The sequence below is a fragment of the Anser brachyrhynchus genome, assembly GCF_964034855.1.
Source record: "Anser brachyrhynchus genome assembly, contig: SCAFFOLD_175, whole genome shotgun sequence".
Taxonomy (NCBI): domain Eukaryota; kingdom Metazoa; phylum Chordata; class Aves; order Anseriformes; family Anatidae; genus Anser; species Anser brachyrhynchus.
The window spans coordinates 12,897-32,050 of NW_027663531.1; the positions used below are offsets into that span (position 1 = coordinate 12,897).

At 40.3% G+C, this 19,154-nt stretch overlaps 1 protein-coding gene across 1 annotated transcript; it reads left to right on the forward strand.

The window, feature by feature from the left end:
- Positions 1 to 1,358: 1,358 nt before the first annotated feature.
- On the forward strand, positions 1,359 to 18,246 carry LOC308187342 (germ cell-specific gene 1-like protein). Its single transcript, XM_080609502.1, has 5 exons — positions 1,359 to 1,826; positions 3,477 to 3,524; positions 5,944 to 6,096; positions 13,905 to 14,016; positions 17,896 to 18,246. Exons 1-5 carry the CDS (start codon positions 1,517 to 1,519, stop codon positions 18,149 to 18,151), a joined length of 879 nt encoding a protein of 292 aa, XP_080465628.1. The 5' UTR covers positions 1,359 to 1,516; the 3' UTR covers positions 18,152 to 18,246.
- The last annotated feature ends 908 nt before the right edge of the window (positions 18,247 to 19,154 follow it).

A 19,154-nucleotide genomic window follows, 5' to 3' on the forward strand; every position in this document is an offset into this window, starting at 1 on the left:
GGAACTCTGTAAAGCTGGGGAGTGGAAACATTCCTTCAATTTTTCTTAGGCCTTAGATGGGGCTACAAAACAACTAAGGAGGTCCTCAAGGTCCTTTGCTGAATGTGCATCACACCCATAATCATAAGGAAAGTGAAAATCCTGTGATAGGAAGAGTAAACAGATGACATAGGAGGCCATATATATACCTCTACCTGCAAATTTTAGGAGGACTAAGTACTGATGTTTTATGGGCTCATTATTTCCCCAACAGCTTCTTGTCTTAAAGATTAGAATGGGTTTCGTTAAAAGATACACACGACTTTTGTTAAAAGATACATGTCTGTTCTGCAGTATCACTTTCCCTTAGTGAATGTTTTTGACCTTACAGTCAAAGTGATAATTTACTTACACTCCTGCTCCTTCTGTTTTTTTTTTTGCATCACATATTTTTATAGTAATATTCATACACTGACACAGCAGGGACAGGTGGATTTGACCTGTTACTGTTCCTGTAGGTTGTGCATTGTTTTGCAGGGACCCTGTCCCTTGTTCCTTTTAGCACAAATGTTTTTTTACTATCTCATCACGCAACAATTGTTCCACAGAAGGTTTCACAAAATTTCTCACTCGTTTCATAAGAAAAAGTTTTAAATCCTTTGCATTATCAAATAGGCAGAAAAAGACACATCTCTAACATGTCAAGGTGGGAAATGATTCTTAGGTGAAGGAAAAAATAGCTGTTTCACAGAGTGAACAAACAGATGGGCAGACAAAATTAAGACAATACAGCCTTTTCTCTACTCTTTCACCTAACATTATCAAGGTTTCAATTATGTGTTCATGGAGGCAGACTGGCCAGTGCCCAGAATACTGTCCATAGCTAAAACGTGTAACTTATGACTTTCATTTGTAACTGGTAGAACTTCAGACAAGTCTGCTCACCTTCCCAGTGGTCTTGGAAAATGATGTAATGCTGTGAAATAGTCTAACTTAGCAACTGTTTTCATCTCTTTAAGAACTTCTTTAGATTCTTGATTGTATTCTATTTAATTCAATGTTCTGTGTAACAGGAGCATTTGGAATTGCAAGGTTAATTTTATTTATTTCGTAGGTGAGAAATGTAGAATCTTCATCAGTCTGACTCCACCTGCTGATCGAGGTAAATATGTGAATTTTTTTTCTGTAAATATTTTTTTTTCTGATTGTATATTGTTGTACTTCCTATGCTTTTGTGTTCTTTGTGTCTTTTCTCCTATGATTCATTGGCCAAACTATAATTTATCTCTTCCCCTCATATTTCTTTCACAAGATATTAGTGCCAGACAACACTGTCCTATATCCTTAATCTCTTCTGCCACATGATTTCTCCTTATGCCCATATCTCTGCTTTCTGTCTTAACTACTAAGCTGGTACACTTTGCTGAGAGGAAAAAAGGTTGGGATGGTAAACACAGGCAGGTGTTTCACCAGACAGACATATACATAGCTTTATAAAAGGTTGTTTCTAGAATAATTGATACTGCAGTCCTGAAGGATGCCAGTTTTAGTCCCTGGCACAGCAAGACAACAGAGAGCCTCAGCAGCATTTTCTCTCGGTCTTTTCTCTTTAGTTTTCTCTATTACAGCATTCAGTAGCAGTTACTGGTGTGAAGGGACAAGAAAAGTTGCCAAACCTTTCTGTACAGAACAGAACCAAGGGGATCACTGCATCCGCTTTAATAGCCCTGATGCCAACAACAGTAATGCTGTGCAATATATTTGGGAGACAGGAGATGACAAGTTCATTGACCGAAAGTTTCATGCTGGGATCTGGTATTCCTGTGAAGAGATTATAAATGGGGAAGGTGAGTAAAAATATGTACATTTACTTCAGAAATTAATCAGAGGTTTTTTTACTTATTTGGTGTCAGTTTCCTCTTTGCTGCAATATCATGTATGTATTTTAAAGGAAAAAGTATCCCTAAAAAGTTGCTCTACTCTGGAAAGGGGGATCTTAGAGAGTACTTTCTGTTCAATTCCAAAAAAAAAAAATCTAATATTTTCTGTAAAGAACTTTATGGTGACAGATTATAGTACAGATGAAAAACTTCATACACTTCTAGATAAAACAGCAAATTAAATGACTTTAACAGGGAAGTGTTTTATTCTTGCTGATGTTGTTACTCCTCTAGGCAAAAATGAACATATTTGTCTTGAATGATGTCACAGGAGCAACATTAAAAGCATAATATGCTTCTTTAAATATATATATATATATATATAAATGGATTTTCATTTGACCAATTAATTCTGTGAGACCTAAGTTTTTTCATGGATTTCCTCTTAAGCACAGGTATTTTCATTTTCTTACTGTGATCTCACCTTCAATAAAGGGAAGCAGAAGAAGGTTATTTTCACCTTGCTATAACACAGTTTGGAGACTCACTAATCATGAATGGAGGCATTTGACTGAGTTTCACTCTTACTATGTAAATACCAGTGGAATGAATGCAAATTGCCATAAAAGAGAACCTCGAGTTAATTTTGGATCTTTGTGTATGTGAATTGCTTAACTGGTTCAAGAAATAGTGTTTATATTGTAAATCCAAATCAGCACTAGATTTTTCTGATCAGTTCTGATCAGTTTAGCACTGGCGAAACTTCAGAGGAGTCATCAGCTATCTGTGCAACAAAATGAAAATATTTTAACAGTTGACATTCTAGAAGGACCAGTTCTGCCAGAAGATCTTGTACATCATGCAGTTTTAAGGGGGTAAATGTCATAGATCAGAGCAAAATACATCTACCAATGAAGACATCTTTCAGGTGGATATTGCTGCAGATACTGGGGTCATAGAATTGGTCTGTCTGCTATGGCAGTTCTTATTTTCATACATGGTGCAGTTAGCAGCTGAAAAAAATAAAAACAGCAAACCACCCTGTATTTTCAGAGCAGAGCAAAATTAATTCCAAGAGCTTTGTTCAAACAATCTGCACAGGGGTCAAGAGGTCACATGGGTTTGAAAATCAAAGCTTACAGGAAAAAAAAAAAAAGCAGTCAAGCTTATACGAAATTTGTGTGAGCATCAGTCTTGTTGCAGTACGGCAAACAGTTCTTCCTTCACAGGCAGAATGGTATACAATTTTGTAAATTGTTAATTTTCCAGTTCTGACTTTCACAGGTACAACCTTCTGGATAAAAAAAAAAAAAATCAAAGCCTTTCTCTAACTTTACCACAAATGTGTGACTCTTTTTCTGCCTTGAAACAGTCTGGAAGGATTCTCTATCTGAGCTCCAGGAGTATGTCCACATACCAGGGACTCTGTGTGTACAAACACACATCAGAAATAGTTTATCGTGGTCATCTTAATTTGTACTTCTATGATAGATTTTTGATTTTCTGCATTCTATTAATCTTTGTCTTTAGATCAATGCAGAATATATAATAATAATTAATTTTATTTTAAATAATTTTTATTTATTATTTTTTAATTTATTTATTTTTATTTTTTAGATGAGAAATGTAGAAGTTTTATCAGTCTAGCTCCAGCTGCTGATCGAGGTAAATATGCAATTTTTAAATATAAATAAAATGTTCCTGATCACATTAACCAATATAAATACTGTATGTTGATCTGAAAGAAAAAAAAAAATATTTTAATCCACACAGTTTTTGTCCTTTATTTAGTTTTTAAACTTCAAAATTAAGTCCACATGACTTGAAATATGAGTAAATGTCTTTCAAATCTACTCAATTTGAACAGGAAATTAAAAAAATACATATTTTAATTATGAAAACTGGAAATCAAGATTTCTAAGTTTTTGCCACCTCTCTCCTCAGATCTCCAAATTCAGAGTTAGGAATTTGGGGTTGGCACTATGCTGCCTGGAGAGGGCAGAAGGACAGGTAGCATGTGAACGAGGCCAGGCAATGTGCTGAGGGGACTTGGGAGAGAAGTATTGTGGAAGGAGCCAATCTTGATGACAGTCTGAATCCTCTCCCTGCACCCTACACAGAGCTATAAGGAAGCATTTCCATTCATCAAGGTTTTGTAACCCAAAGATACCTCCTAAAAGCATAGAGTTAGCCTTGTTCTTTCAAAGAACAGTTCCTATTCCTACAACGCATGCTTGCAGATACTATTGAGAGAGCAACCCTCGCATGTAATCCTTATAATTTAGATGGTTAAATCAACCATTTTGGAAGTGATGGGTCCTGAAAAAAAGTCCTCCTTCTTTCCCAGGGGGTTGAAATTGCATATCCAGGATACTGGGACTGGACTACTTTCTGGATCATGTTTTCAACCCCTGGGGAAAAAGGAAGATGATATCTGAAAGCTAGCTCTCCCTCCCTCTATTGCATCTATGTCACTGTACACAAATAATTACAGCTGTTTATAGTATGAGAAGAAAGTATAAATGAAGTATGGTTCTTAGCCACAGAGACATGATCTTCTGAAAGGAAAAGGAGGGGTGGGTTGTGGGCCCTGGCCTGAGAGCAACTCACACATGAAACCACTGGTGGGCACAGAGATGAAATTATCTCTGTGACCAGGAGAGTGGCCACAGGCATCCAAAAGTTAGATCAGGGGACCTAATACAGCACCTTGGTGCATGATAAGCACACTGTGAAACTACCCCTGGGCAGTGAAATACTGTGTGGAAATAAAGTCTCTTGTCCTGCACAAAGGAAAACAGAGTTTGTGATCAGCAAAGGTGTATGGCTGCAGCGTGCACAAGACTTGGGATGCATCAGTCTCACTCTTTCTGAATTTATCATCCTTAGACAAGTCAATGTACACAGGTGTTATCACAGTTATCCAGTGCATGTGTAACAATGGCTCACTATTCAAAAATATTTAGATGCAAGTTCCCATAGCTGGGGAAGCCCACACTGCTGGACAATGTAACATCTGGAGTTCCTGAACAAATTTTTTCTTTTTTTTTTTTACTGAGACAAAGATTTGTTTCAGAAATAAACCTTGCCCATGCATAGCCTGGCACAATAATGTAATGACTAAATCCATAGTATTTACTTATAAATTACATCTTAGCAATGTTTCTATTTTTAATTTATGATTGTTAGCATATATATATACCTAGTATATATATGCATATGAGATCACTATTTGAATCTACAAGTAGATGTCTGAGGACATACTAATTTGTTCTTAAGATGGTCTGTGAGGTTCAGCAGTCAGTTGTTGACCAGCTCTTGCTACTGTATGGACACAAGAAGACTGTGCCTGCTCCAGCCAATGGGACATTAGCACGTTAATAATAAAACAGCAGGCTAATAATCTTTCAAAGGAAGATTAACTTCTTGAGTAAGATGTAATCAACAGATATCCAGGGAGAACTGAATTAAGCAATACCCAGAAAGATGAATCTCAGTGAAATCTGGAGAGCGTTTGGGCACATGAAGGCTTCTCTGTCCAAAAACAAGAGCTTACCTGGTGAGAAACTAAACACAAAAGGAAGATTTTAGTTAATGACTAGACCCTCAAGCCATGTGGCTGTGCGTGTGGCCTTTGAAGTTTGTTAGCTGAATAACACGGTCTTCTGTTTTGGTATATTCTGGACAGAGCAGCTGTGGTGTCAACAACTACATAACTGGAAATTAATTCTTGCCTTTATGAACATTTATTAAAAATTCTCCCCTTTTTAAAAATGAATTTTGGTTCATGCTAATTTTAGGGTAACTACTGTGTATAAAAAATGTACTGCCTGACCTTGCACCATAAACTTAAGTGTACGGCATGAGCATGCAAGTGCTCTACTTCTAAATGGCCAAATCTGCAGAGGGAATAATAATTTATGGTGTTGACCATGTGTGTCTTCCTATAGATGTTACAACAGCAACCTCACAGCCTCTGACCATTTTTTTAAGTTTGTGTAAACAATATAAATGAAGAAGAAATAAATGTTGAAAATACTAAATGACTGCTTATAATATCAGTGCTATTAATTTGGTTTTACAGGGGTTTTATGGCTGTCTATTGTAGCAGAGCTACTGTATAACATTTTGCTTCTGACTGGAGTTGTTCTTATGTCAGTAGAAATGTGCTGCTACCGTAGTGTCATTGATGGGCTAAAGATCAACGCCTTTTCTGCAGTAGTCACCGTACTTGCAGGTACAGTATAGGATCTCAATTTATTACATCAAGAAAATTCAACATTGATAGATTTCTAACTGAAGACTAATAACAGTGTCCAGGATTAAAAACTATAACAATACCTATTGAGACACTGTTTCATTTCTCCATGTTACTTCTTAATCCAGTGCTATTTAATCACTAGGACCTAGGCAAATTCAGTTTGGAAGAAACTTCAGAAGATACCCTAGTCCAACCTCCAGCTCAAAGCAGGGTCAGCTCTGAGATCGGACCAGCTTGCTCAGCAGGACTGTATCCAGCTGGATCTTAAAAACCTGCAGACACTTTGGGGAACCTATTCCACTGCTTGTCTGTCCTCGTGGTAAAGAAGTTAATATATCAGTACCTGAGCAATTTGGCCTGAACTCAGCATTGACCGTGCATTGAGCTCTTGAGCTCTGGAGGTTGAAGACTTGCAAAGGTGTCTTCCAGCCTGAACTACCCTGTAATTTTGTCTATGTTAAACAATTGTTACCGAGGAAAGTTGTAGTTAAAAAAAAAAGTGTCTGTGACCTTTCTAGGAAATGTAATCCAATCTTTACTGTTCAAAATGTTAATTCGTGCCAAATATAAAGTCTCTACTGCTACAGTTTTGCATAATTTCTTTTAGGCTCCCACCGGCAACAGAGAGCAGGTCATTTCTTCCTCTTTTTTAGTTAACATTTGCACATCTTCATGTTTCTATCTCAGCTCCCTGTAGGATAGACAGTGGTACCCAAACTCTATGATCTCTGAGAACCTGCTGGAACATCTCCTTTCTTCTGAATGATTTTCTTGAAAGGTGTCTAGGTGGTAAAAAAAAATATGTTTTTTATCACCAATTCTACTAATTACTCAAATTAGTCTCCATTATCTTTCTTGACTAGTGATTTATCAGTACATTCCCTGAAAAACAGTTTTAAAATATTTTCTCTCCTATTGATCAGAGATTTTCTGTATTTTGAACCTCAGCTATAGACTTAACAGTATGATTTTTAACTTGACTAAATAAGCCTACTTTTTCAGAGAAACATTTCTACCTGTATCTCTTGACCCACTGTCAAGTTTATTTTGAAAGAAAGGATAGTAAGCTTTGTTTAGTGATGTAAAGAGCATGATGACCTCTTCCAGCCACTCTGGCAGTGGAAACCCACCGCCTTGGCCAGCAGAGCCTAGCCCAGTGCCTGTAGACCCAAAGTGTCTGCTCAGACCAAGGGACACAGCTGCCTTTCCCCTTTGCAGGTTCAGTCAATAGCGATGCTGAGCATGTGTCCCAGAGACACACAGGACACACACAGACACACAGAGGACACTGACACAGCCACAGACAAGGCACTGCCTTGAACAAGGCAGTCCTCCACAGAGGACTCATATAAAACATAAACACAGACAGCTGAGTCCCTTTTCTCATCTTGGGCTGGCACAGGACCAGTGCAGTCACACACACAGCACTCTCTAGGTTTGCAAGCACACACACACTCATGGGTCTCCAAGTACAGCCCCTCTATCTGTCCGGCATGCCAGTCTAGATCCCTGACCCCCTTACCCATTTCATGGCTCCCCTCTTCACTGGCTGGTCCAGCTTGATGCTTGCAGCAAACATGCAGTTCTCGCACACATTCCAGCTTTGCAACGTCCCTGGATGAACCAGCATTGACTCTCCACTCTCCTTACACCTCAGCCCAAACCTGAGGTCCCGCTGAACTTGCTGACTGGTTTAGCTTGAAGTCTGCTGGTGAATGCACATGGACAACCTCCCTACATCCGGTTGTCTGTGCATTCAGCCCCCCAGCAGCCAACACCAGGCATACAGGCTGTGATGCACTGCCCCATTTTGGCTGCCAGTGCAGAACCTGGCACTCACCACACCCACGTCAGCCCCCTTCCTTTCCCTCTCCCTGCTATCCCCAGTGGTTGGTTTGGGAACACACACTGCTCCTGCCCCAGTGGCTGGGAATAGAAGAGCCTATTCACTCCAGCAGGTGCACTGGGACCCTACAGGTCCCAGTAGCTGACACTGTAGGCCAGGACACCCACAACCCCAGCCTAACTCCAGTAGCTGCCACTAAATTCAACTCAGACTGGCCTCCAAGTAGCTGGTACTTAATCCTTTCAAGTCATATATGCACAAATATACATGCCTACAGTCACATTTGTCTCTGCTGATAGTTGTTTTTGGGAACATATATCATTCTTGCTTCAGTGCCTGGTAGTGAAGGACCCCCACAGGCTCCAGTAGCTGGCACCACAGGTCAGGGGCATCCATACCCTTGCTCTGACTCCAGTTGCTGGCACTCGGTTCATTCACACTGGTCCCCCCAGTAGCTGGCACCTGGGGCTCAAAGTCTGTAGGACCCTCCCTAGAAGCAGAGAGCTATGGCGCCTCCAGCTACTGACATTAGGACTGACACTCACTTCCGTAGCTAGCACCACGGACAGGGATGCCTGATCTCCTGGCCTGACACCAATAGCTGGCACCAAATTTCACTCACACATACAGACCTCCCCTGTAGCTGGCACTTAGTCTTTGCAGACCACATACAGACAGCATAGAGAGTGTAAATACACAGAGAGATACATAAGAAAAAGCTTTAATATGAAAAGAAGGTAGGACAGACTGTGGTGATCAGATGCAGGGCTCTGCCAGACAAGTGCACTTGACTGACCCAATTTCACACACAGCCCGACTACAGTCTGCACCACCCCCCACCCTTTTGCTACTCACTGGTTCTCCTTCCCATGCACATACCCTCATGTGTTTGCAGAGCTTTACCAATCCCACACCCCTCCCAGTCCAGAGCCCCTTGGTCTAAAGGAACATCAGTTGCAAAGTCCCAGTTGACCTTCTTGAAGTGGCACCTGTAGTTTCTTGGTAGCTAATCAGTTAGAGTGACTGAGAGGTTTGTTTCTTGTCATTGTCTCCATATTTGCTTTGTCAGGTCTGTGTCTTGGTATACTTTGTTTTCTGGTTTCCACCTTTTCTATTAGTTTCCCAGTTGACAATCTCCTCCATCAGATATTCTTGCTGGAATAAATGTTTTCATATTCTCACATGCCCTTATCAATGAATCTGACTGACCAGGTTTGGTTTCTATCACTGCCTCCCATATAATTTGTCAGTCAGGTTTGTGTTCCTATATGTTCTTGTGTATAGCTTCCTTCCTTTCTTATTATCCCTTGTTGCACTGAGAAAAGGTCAGGAGGAGGCTTACACAGCAAGATTTTACTGGATACTGTTTACTTCAGGTGTTCCTTGATTTTAAACATTTCTTGAGACAATACAAAGTTGAAGAACACGTCTTAGTTGTTTAACTTATATATAAATCTCTTGTAAATATAAACCGAATCTAGTTGCCTTATCAAAGAAAGTGTTTAAAGTTTCCTTCACTCTAATCTGAAATGAAGATGCAGTTTCTTATAATGACACGTTCTTTATTCTAGCACAAAAATGTAAATTAAAATTCAGCTACTGGAAATTGTAGCTACATAATTCTAACTATTTTGAAAACACACATTTTAAGAAAAGAGTTACAGTATTTAACCATTGTGTGCCAGTGTTTGAGTTCCCTCAGTCTTTAGCTCAGACTGTATAAAATGTATAATGCATGTTCTAACTGATGTAGAATATGTTGACTTAAAAAAAGAGTCATAGTGTGAAATTTTATTCTTATACAAGAGCTAAAAGGAGGGAACTCCAGTGAAAGATCTCATGTTCACACTCCAGTTTATACATCTCTAGGCAGCCAGACTGGAGGATTTAGGAGAGATATTTGTTGTAACTCAGAAATGACTATGATATGTCATCTTTCTGGTGAGAAATGAACAACTCTTATGGTTGGACCAGATGATTTTGGAGGTCTTTTCCAACCTTAATGATTCAATAACTGGCCTCAGTCCTCTAATCCCCACATCTACAGCTGAACATCTTTCTTCATACAGTTTATTAAGGAATGTGGTATCAGGGTGTCAGCTAACTACTGAAGTTGTGTTTCGCACTATGAAGCCCTCTGGATTTATACTGCATAGAAGGGCTGTCTTGATTGCCTATTGATGGTGTTTCAAGAAGTACCAGTGTTTCAGGGAAGGGCACTTCCTAGTGACTACTGAAGACAGATCATGGTTAGTCCTCACTTTTTATGAACTAGACTGAGAGCCTCTGTGCACTAGTAATCGCTTTGTTTTGTAAGAATTCATGAAAAAGATCTACTTTGGGAACACCTAACAAATTGGGTCTTGTGAGTTTGGTGGGGGACTGTCTGCTCTGAGAAGCTCATGTATGTTAGACAGTGGGATGTTTGATAATTTCAAGATCATTATGGATTTGTAAATGTAGCTAGGAACAAAAAAAAAAAACAAAACAGAATTTCATAGGGAAGTTCACTGCTGGAAAATAAAATGTTAATGGACACCAGACACCCTTAGGCTTATGAAGAGACCTTGTAGGAATTTTGAAAATTAAATTATTAAATATGCTACTTTCACAATTGAGCCTTTTAATATTTTTTAATAGTCATTTAGTGCTCTTCAATTTTTCATTCACCTCAATAATGTTGATAAATCTTGTTGCATTTAATGTACTGCAAAAGCGCAGGTACAAGCATTACAAAGGTACAAGCATTACAAAGGTAATGCTTGTGCCTTTGAAAATCTTTCCACTGAAAGACAGGAAAATGAGGGAAAAGTGACCTATGAAATGCAACTGAGTGAGACTTTGTTGTTATAGAATCATAGAATATCCCCAGTTGGAAGGGACCCGTAAGGATCATCAAGTCCAACTCCTGGCACCGCACAGGTCTGCCCAAAAGTTTAGACCATGTGACTAAGTGCACAGTCCAATCTCTTCTTAAATTCAGACAGGCTCGGTGCAGCGACTACTTCCCTGGGGAGCCTGTTCCAGCGTGCAACCACCCTCTCGGTGAAGAACCTCTTCCTGATGTCAAGCCTAAACTTCCCCTGCCTCAGCTTAACACCGTTCCCGCGGGTCCTGTCACTGGTGATAACACAGAATAGGTCACCTGCCTCTCCACTCCCCCTCGTGAGGAAATTGTAGACCATGATGAGGTCCCCCCTCAGCCTCCTCTTCTCCAGGCTGAACAGGCCCAGTGACCTCAGCCGTTCCTCATATCTCTTCCCCTCTAGGCTCTTCACCATCTTCGTCGCCCTCCTCTGGACACTCTCCAACAGTTTAACGTCCTTTTTGCACTGTGGTGCCCAGAACTGCACACAGTACTCGAGGTGAGGCCTCACCAGCACAGAGTAGAGCGGGACAATCACTTCCCTCGACCAACTAGCAATGCCGTGCTCGATGCATCCCATGATACGGTTGGCCCTCCTGGCTGCCAGGGCACACTGCTGGCTCATACTCAACTTGCTGTCAGCCACAACCCCCAGACCCCTCTCTGCAGGGCTGCTCTCCAGCGTCTCATCGCCCAGTCTGTACGTATAGCCAGGGTTGCCCCGTCACAGGTGCAGGACCCGGCACTTGCTTTTGTTAAACTTCATGTGGTTGGTGATCGCCCAGCTCTCCAATCTGTCCAGATCTCTCTGCAAGGCCTTTACACCCTCATCCGAGTCCACAACTCCTCCAAGTTTGGTGTCGTTGGCAAATTTGCTCAGAACACCTTCTAGTCCTACATCCATATCATTTATAAAAACTTTGAAGAGGACTGGCCCTAAAATGGAGCCTTGAGGGACCCCACTAGTGACCATCCACCAGCCAGATGTGGCCCCATTTACAACAACCCTTTGAGCCCTGCCCGTCAGCCAATTGCTCACCCATCGTATGATGTTTTTGTTTAGCTGTATGCTGGACATTTTGTCCAATAGGATCCTATGGGAAACCGTGTCAAAAGCTTTGCTGAAGTCCAAAAAGATCACATCAGCTGGTTTCCCTTGATCGACTAGATGGGTGATCTTATCATAAAAGGAAATCAAATTTGTTAGGCAGGACCTACCCCTCATGAACCCATGTTGGCTGGGACCAATGACTGCATTGTCCCTCAGGTGCGCTTCAATAACTTCAAGGATGATACTCTCCATAATTTTACCAGGCACTGACGTGAGACTGACAGGCCTGTAATTGCTAGGGTCTTCTTTCTTACCCTTCTTGAAAATTGGCACAACATTTGCCAGCTTCCAGTCCAATGGGAACCAGATTCCTCACCAGATTCCCAAGATCGTTCAAAAATAATTGAGAGGTCCCACAATGACATCTGCCAGCTCTTTAAGCACCCTGGGATGAATCCCATCCGGACCCATGGACTTGTATGGATCCAGGTGCAGCAGCAAATCCTGCACACGTTCAGGGTCGGTTGGGAGTTTGTCATTCCCACCATCATGGTCCTCCAGCTCAGGGTACCCTGGGTCCCGAAGCCCATCATCAGCGTTGAAGACAGAGGCAAAGAAGGCACTAAACGTCTCTGCTTTGCCTATGTCATTGTCTGTGAGGAGACCTTCCCCATCTAGTAGCAGACCTATGTTTTCTTTGGTTCTCCTTTTTCTGTTCACATATCTAAAAAAAACTTTTTTATTGTCTCCCACAGACATGGCCGGTTTCAACTCTAGTTGGGCTTTGGCCACACGAATTTTCTCCCTACAAACAGGAACAGCATCCCTTTATTCCTTCCTCGTCGCCTGACCCTCCTTCCAGCAGCCGTACATTTTCTTTTTTCGCCTTAGCTCCAGTAGAAGATCCCTGGTCAGCCAGGCCGGCCTTCTGCCCCGCTTGCCTGACTTCCGATATTTTGGAATTGCCTGATCTTGAGCTTTTAGGAGGCAGTGCTTAAAGATCGACCAGCACTGATGGACGCCAATGCCTTCAAAAGCAGTTTCCCAGGGGACCTTGCTGACTAGTTCCCTGAGCAGCCTGAAGTCTGCTTTCCCCGTATCCAGGGTTGAAGTTTTGGTGACAGTTTTCCTTCTGTCACCATAAATTCTAAACTCAACCACTTCATGGTCATTATGACCGAGACGGCTGCCAGTTGCCACGTCTCCCACAAGACCCTCTCTGTTCTCCAGCAACAGATCTAGGAGGGCACCTTTATTGGTTGGCTCTCTTAGCACCTGCACCAAGAAGTTATCATTGAGGTGCTTTATGAACCTCCTGGACTTGCTCGTGTCAGCCGTGTGGTGACCCCAGTTGACGTCTGTCAAGTTGAAATCCCCCATAAGGACAAGGGGAGTCGATCTCGAGGCATCTCTTAGTTCTGCAAAGAATAATTCATCAGCGTTGTCGTCCTGGCCAAGTGGTCTGTAATAGACTCCCACAACGACATCCCCTTTATTTGTTTGTCCCTTAATCCTTACCCAGAGGCTCTCAACTTTGCCATCGCCAACTTGAAGTTCCACACAGTCCAGCCCATTCTTCACATACATCGCCACCCCGCCACCTCGCCTACCCTGCCTGTCCCTCCTGAAGAGCCTGTAACCATCTATTGCAACACACCAGCCACAGGACTCATCCCACCAGGGATGGTTGTTATGGCTGATTCCTGCTTAGGGCTGAATTACTAAGTACCAGGTTTTCAGATGGTGATAACAAATAACCTTCTTGTTTTTCAAAATCTAAGGACTGCATGTCCCACTGCTCCCATAGATTCTCAAAGCATACAAAATAGGTGTAAAAGGATTGTACTAGTGGTTGTACTGGTAACTTGATGAGACATAAATACACCTAGATGACGTCTAGTATTTTTCAGTGTCTTACAGATTCTTTGTAAAATATTCTTTAGGAGTTCAATGGACAACTGCAATAAATTGACAAAGAAGAATGTCATCAGTTTCTAATATTCTTTCATTATATTTTTTAGGTCTTCTGGGCATGGTTGCTCACATGATGTACACAACTGTATTTCAAATGACTGTAAATCTTGGTCCTGAAGACTGGAGACCTCACACATGGGATTATGGCTGGTCCTTTTGGTACTTATTGGTTTACATTTGGTTCTTCCATTACATTTCAGTCACTTCATCCTATATTCAAGGAATTTATATCTACTATAATGAATGAATCTAACTTATTTCAGTCCTGGGAACGCAGTTCAATATTTAGCTGTTTTTGTCCAAATTCAGTAGTCTTAGATTATTACATAAAATGTATAAGCATGTGAATTTTGCATTTATCATCCTTTAGACAGTACATAGGCCTCTGACTGTTCTGCATGAAGCAGAGGTTCTCTTCCACACACATCAGATTACCAATTTTTATAAGACCCAGGTTTGGTACCTTTGTTTCTCAGGAAGACTGCCTTGTATAAGTTACTTAAAACTCTGCTGGCCTTATCCATTTAGGATTAACATTTCTTTAGGATGTGTATGCCTCAGGTTGTTGTATTTGGAACATTTCAGTCAAAATTATTCAAATTTTTAAGAACAGACTTGGGTAAAAATACATTTTTTTTGACCCTGTAAGTAATTGCATCATTTTCTGGGGAGGTCTAGTGAATTTATTAAAAAAGAGGACTATTAAATGGATTTTTTCTATAGGGATGTCTTTATTGTGCCTTTGAAAATCCATTCAAATTTGATCAATAATGAGCATTTGAATGTTCAGATGACACTAGCTGGAAACAGCCATCATTTTCCCAGCCATAACTGAGAAAAATAGGAACAACTGTATTTGGTTAACTCAGATGTCCATCAGGCCCAATCATTTGGGTCACTATAGCAGAGCTCAGGCTGATTGTCTACATATCAGTTCTGACAGCTGAGCTGCTACTATCACCAACATTATCACATCTACCACTTCTGCCACTACAGTCAGCTTTCCCCCTCCTGAGCACCTGCACTTTCACCATATGGCACATACTGAGCAGCTGAGGATTTCACAGCTGCCTTCTAGTTACTCTGTGTAGCCTGGACCACTGAATGCCCAAAGAAATGCTTGTACCATCACAAGACTTTCCAAGCCATCAGTACCTGCATACAGAAAGACATTGCGGAAGATGGTGTCTCTGTTGTATTTTTTTTCTAATCATTGACATGCTCCTCTTTTCTATCAAGATTCACATTCTTTCCTTTATTCAGCCTAAATGGTAGCTATGTCACCCTGTTTGATAATCTAAGAAGAAAATAAAACCATACATAGAGGTGCCTCACTTCCTCCCTCCAGTTGTCTTGCTTGGTTTCTTTCCTCTTATCTCCTTCCATGTGTAATATTGTCTCTCTTCTGATAACCTACATTTAGACCTCCCTTATTATTGCATAACCCTTTATCTCCAGCCTTCCATAAGTACTCTCCCAATGACTGCATGGGAAAGTCAAAAGTTGTTTTTTTTTTTTTAAAAAAAAAGAAAACAAAGTAAACATGAAAGTAAAAGGGGAAGGTTTCTAACACTATTTATGCAAGGAAAGAGGACAGATGTCAAAACATGGGCATTCATGATTATAACTAACACTCCATTTCTAATCACCCTGGCATCCACTTGTGGCCAACAATGTCACCAAGACCATGACAGGGACATGGACAGGCAATGTCACAGGAAAAGACTTTACTCCTTTACCACTGGGAACTTCTTAACATCACCTTCCTAACAGCCGAGGAAAACAGGGAATCAGGCCAATGGCAGCAGCTTTTCATCTCAACCACCAGACTCAGGGGAGCAGCTATGCCTACAAGAACTCTTTATCTTCTGTCATGGATCTTCCACCTGATACAGATTCCCCCTCTCCACATCCAGTTGATGTGGCCACAATTTTTCTTCCACCTGGCTCAGAAGGCATGAAGACCTTTTTCCTTCAAAGCACAGGAATTGGTAGTGACGGGTAGGCTCAGTCTCTGGTGGCCCTGAATGTCTTTTCAATAAATCTCTTCATATTTCTCTTTCTATGCTTTGGTAGCTTTCCTGGAGGTTGGAAGATATTTCTGTTATTGGTGAGTCTTTTGGTCTCCTTGTGTTTCTCACATCAAGGCATCCTTACATCATTTTCTCTCTAAAGAGTTGCCCTGTTCTAAATTCCTAAAACATACCTCAAATGGGATACTCTGCAGTGATAGGAAAATAATAATCCAGATGAGCTTCTATCTGTATTTATTTTTTCCAGAGGAATGACTAGTTACTTCTTTAATAGTTACTCTTTTTCCAGTTGACCTGATTGATCTCCCCTTCACCATTGGTCTCTGAGCAGAGTTCAAACTGAATTAACTTCTTGAAGCTAAATTTCCACTGCAGCCAAACTCCTCTTTATCCTCTGCCTCTCTCAGTGACATGACTTTGCTCATGTCCTTCCTTGGTTCTCCTTAGTAGATGTTTCTTTTCCACACTGTTTATGGAAAAGCAAAAGTTCTGGTGAAAACCTTGAAGAATCCCACTGATAACTTCTTTGCATAGTCAAAAGAAAAAAATTACTCCTGTCCTTTGTTTTGTATATTTTAACACAGCATTGGTCTATAGGAGCACCTGTTCATAAGAGCTTAATTTCATTCAGTCTTTGGTAAGAGGCCTTTTTAAAAGTTTTCTTGAAATCAGTTTGTTCCCTTTATTTCACTGGGTCCTTCAAAGGGCTCTAACAGATTGATTAGGAAGAGCATCTTTAACAAAAGCTGTGCATGAAACATGAAGTATCAGTTATATAAATTTGACTACTAAAGCTACAGTGCTTCAATTATTCAGCCAAAACGCCTGCTACATGAGTCAGGCCTACTGCAGATCTGCCACCTTCATCTAATCTCAGGGGCTAAAACTTGGTGTCGTTGCTGCCATCTTCAATTCCTCTCTAACATGGTTGTCCTAAGCCATAGGTTACATATAACCATAGGTAGGTCTGCTGTCCCATCTGCGCTTGGTTTGAATGATGAAGCATTCTGTCTGCTTCTGCTGGCTTTTCCCTATTCTTGCTATTTCTTTGTTACAAGAACACTTCCACTTATCCTCAGATTTGAGACAGTAATTCAGGGTATAGTTTGGCTGACTTCAGGAGAAAATATAGCTTAAGCTGCTCCCCCTTCTTCCTGTTTCTAGAGGTCCTACATATCTACGTGCCATAATCCACTGCTCTCAAACTCTCTCAACACATCTGGATGTCTGATTACCCTGGAAACCAATCTTGGCTAAAAATAACACTCAAAAAGAAAAAAGAAATAAAGAAGGAAAGAGTTATTTAAAAAAAACATAAATGAGTTCATTGAACTACAGCAAGGATATGGGAACAAACAGCTATGAGGCAAAGGGTAAATTAACAAGAGTTTCTTAAACTGATTTCTCCACTGATGGACACATTTCATTTGATTATCCTGACCTTGCCATGTTAAGAAGGACTCTGGTAAGTTTCTCCACTGTAAACTCCAATTCATTCTACTGTGACCATACTTTTTCATGCTAATTTTACACCTCTGGCATGTGTTGCCCACTCAGTGGTGCAGACATATCCTGCATCTTTAGTAAATTGTACCATCTTTTTAATATTTCTGGATAACTGGATCACATTATTTCTCAGTGGCACCTGTGAGATTTTTAGACTCAGTAACTGCACCTTTCAATTTTTTTTTAAGCATTCTCATTTTTACTCAATTCCTCTTACTGATATTGAACTCTAAACAGAGTAAACAGAGGAATTAGAGTTAGGGTTTCATTAAACAAGAATATTAAATGTGAATGTTACAAGCGTTATAGAGAGGTCCACTCTGTAAGTCGGTTATGTGGATGGTCATTAACCAAAGGTCTTTCTTCCTCCCTGACCATGCTCCTCTTTCCATAATATAAACCAATGCATTCACTTGTGTGCATTATTTTCAAAAATAAACTTGAAGATCTTGGATATGAAAATGTTCTGCTAATTTCTAATAAATCTTTTTGTTTATAGCCTCGCATGGGCTTCCTTCGCTTGCTGTATGGCTGCAGCTGTCACCACTATTAACAAATATACAAAAACTATTTTGGAATTCAAGCACAAAAGAAAAACACTGGAAAGGAGCTTAAAGATTAAATACAAGTTTCCAGATCACGCAGCTCCAGAGAAAGCTTGCAATGTGTATGTGAACTCTTTTCACAACACTACAGAGGACCCTGCACACCCAGTAAAAGACTTGCATCACCTGGCCACTATTTCAGTTCTGTAAATTTGAACCATATCTCAAGACACCCTGTGAATCATAATATTAGATCAGAATGAAATAGTATTAACTAATAAAATGTACATTTGTGTTGCATTAAATATTTTTCTTAATAATGATAATAATAAAAAAGATATTCCCATGGATGTTTCAAGGAAGTCTTAGTGTGGGAAAAGCAGATCCAGGTGTTGTAGTTCAGAAAAAAAAAAAAACAATGATACAAGTTCTCCACTGCTCTGATTTTTAAGCAGTCTAAATGCTAATATAAGGTATGTGAGTTTGTTAGTATTTCAGAGCACTATGGATTTCTCCTATTTTTTTATTGACACAAAACAACAACAAACCCACAACCCCAAACCAACAAACAAACAAACAAAAAACCCACAACACCTGAAACTCCACCAACAGCAGGGCAGCAAATAAAGCAGCTCATATGTTGTGCATGGCCGCATGGCTTGTAAAAGTTTGTTATTAAGAGTATAATCTTTCCAGGAAAATCGGTGTATTACAGCTTATGATTCATGAGTTTCCACCTGAAGCATATAGGTAGGTTTTGCTGTGAAGTGAAAGAAAGGCCAATATGAGGAAGGGGTTTTCAATGTAATTAGTACTCATTTAAAAAAGCTGGGAAGATAAATGGAAATTTGGAAGGTTGTAGGCGTCACACAACTCACCAATGTAATTCTTTATAAATCTTTCTGACAACAGAGTCAGAAAGAGTCAGAAAATTTGATTGGTCTAAGAATGACCTACAATCACATTAAGGATGGGAAAGTAGAATTGGTTTTAGTCCTCATAGATCAGGAATACCCAGCTGCTCCACTTTGGGTTCATCATGGAGCTTCCCTGTGATACAGAATCATATGTACCAATTACACTGGGCATGAATTTTTCTTCATTGTTATGTGAATCTTCCCAATGAGACCCCCTAGGAAAAGTCATTTTTTCTGTTCTCCTTAATACTGAATACTTCTTTCTGTATACTTCATATACCAAATGAGCCTTCATT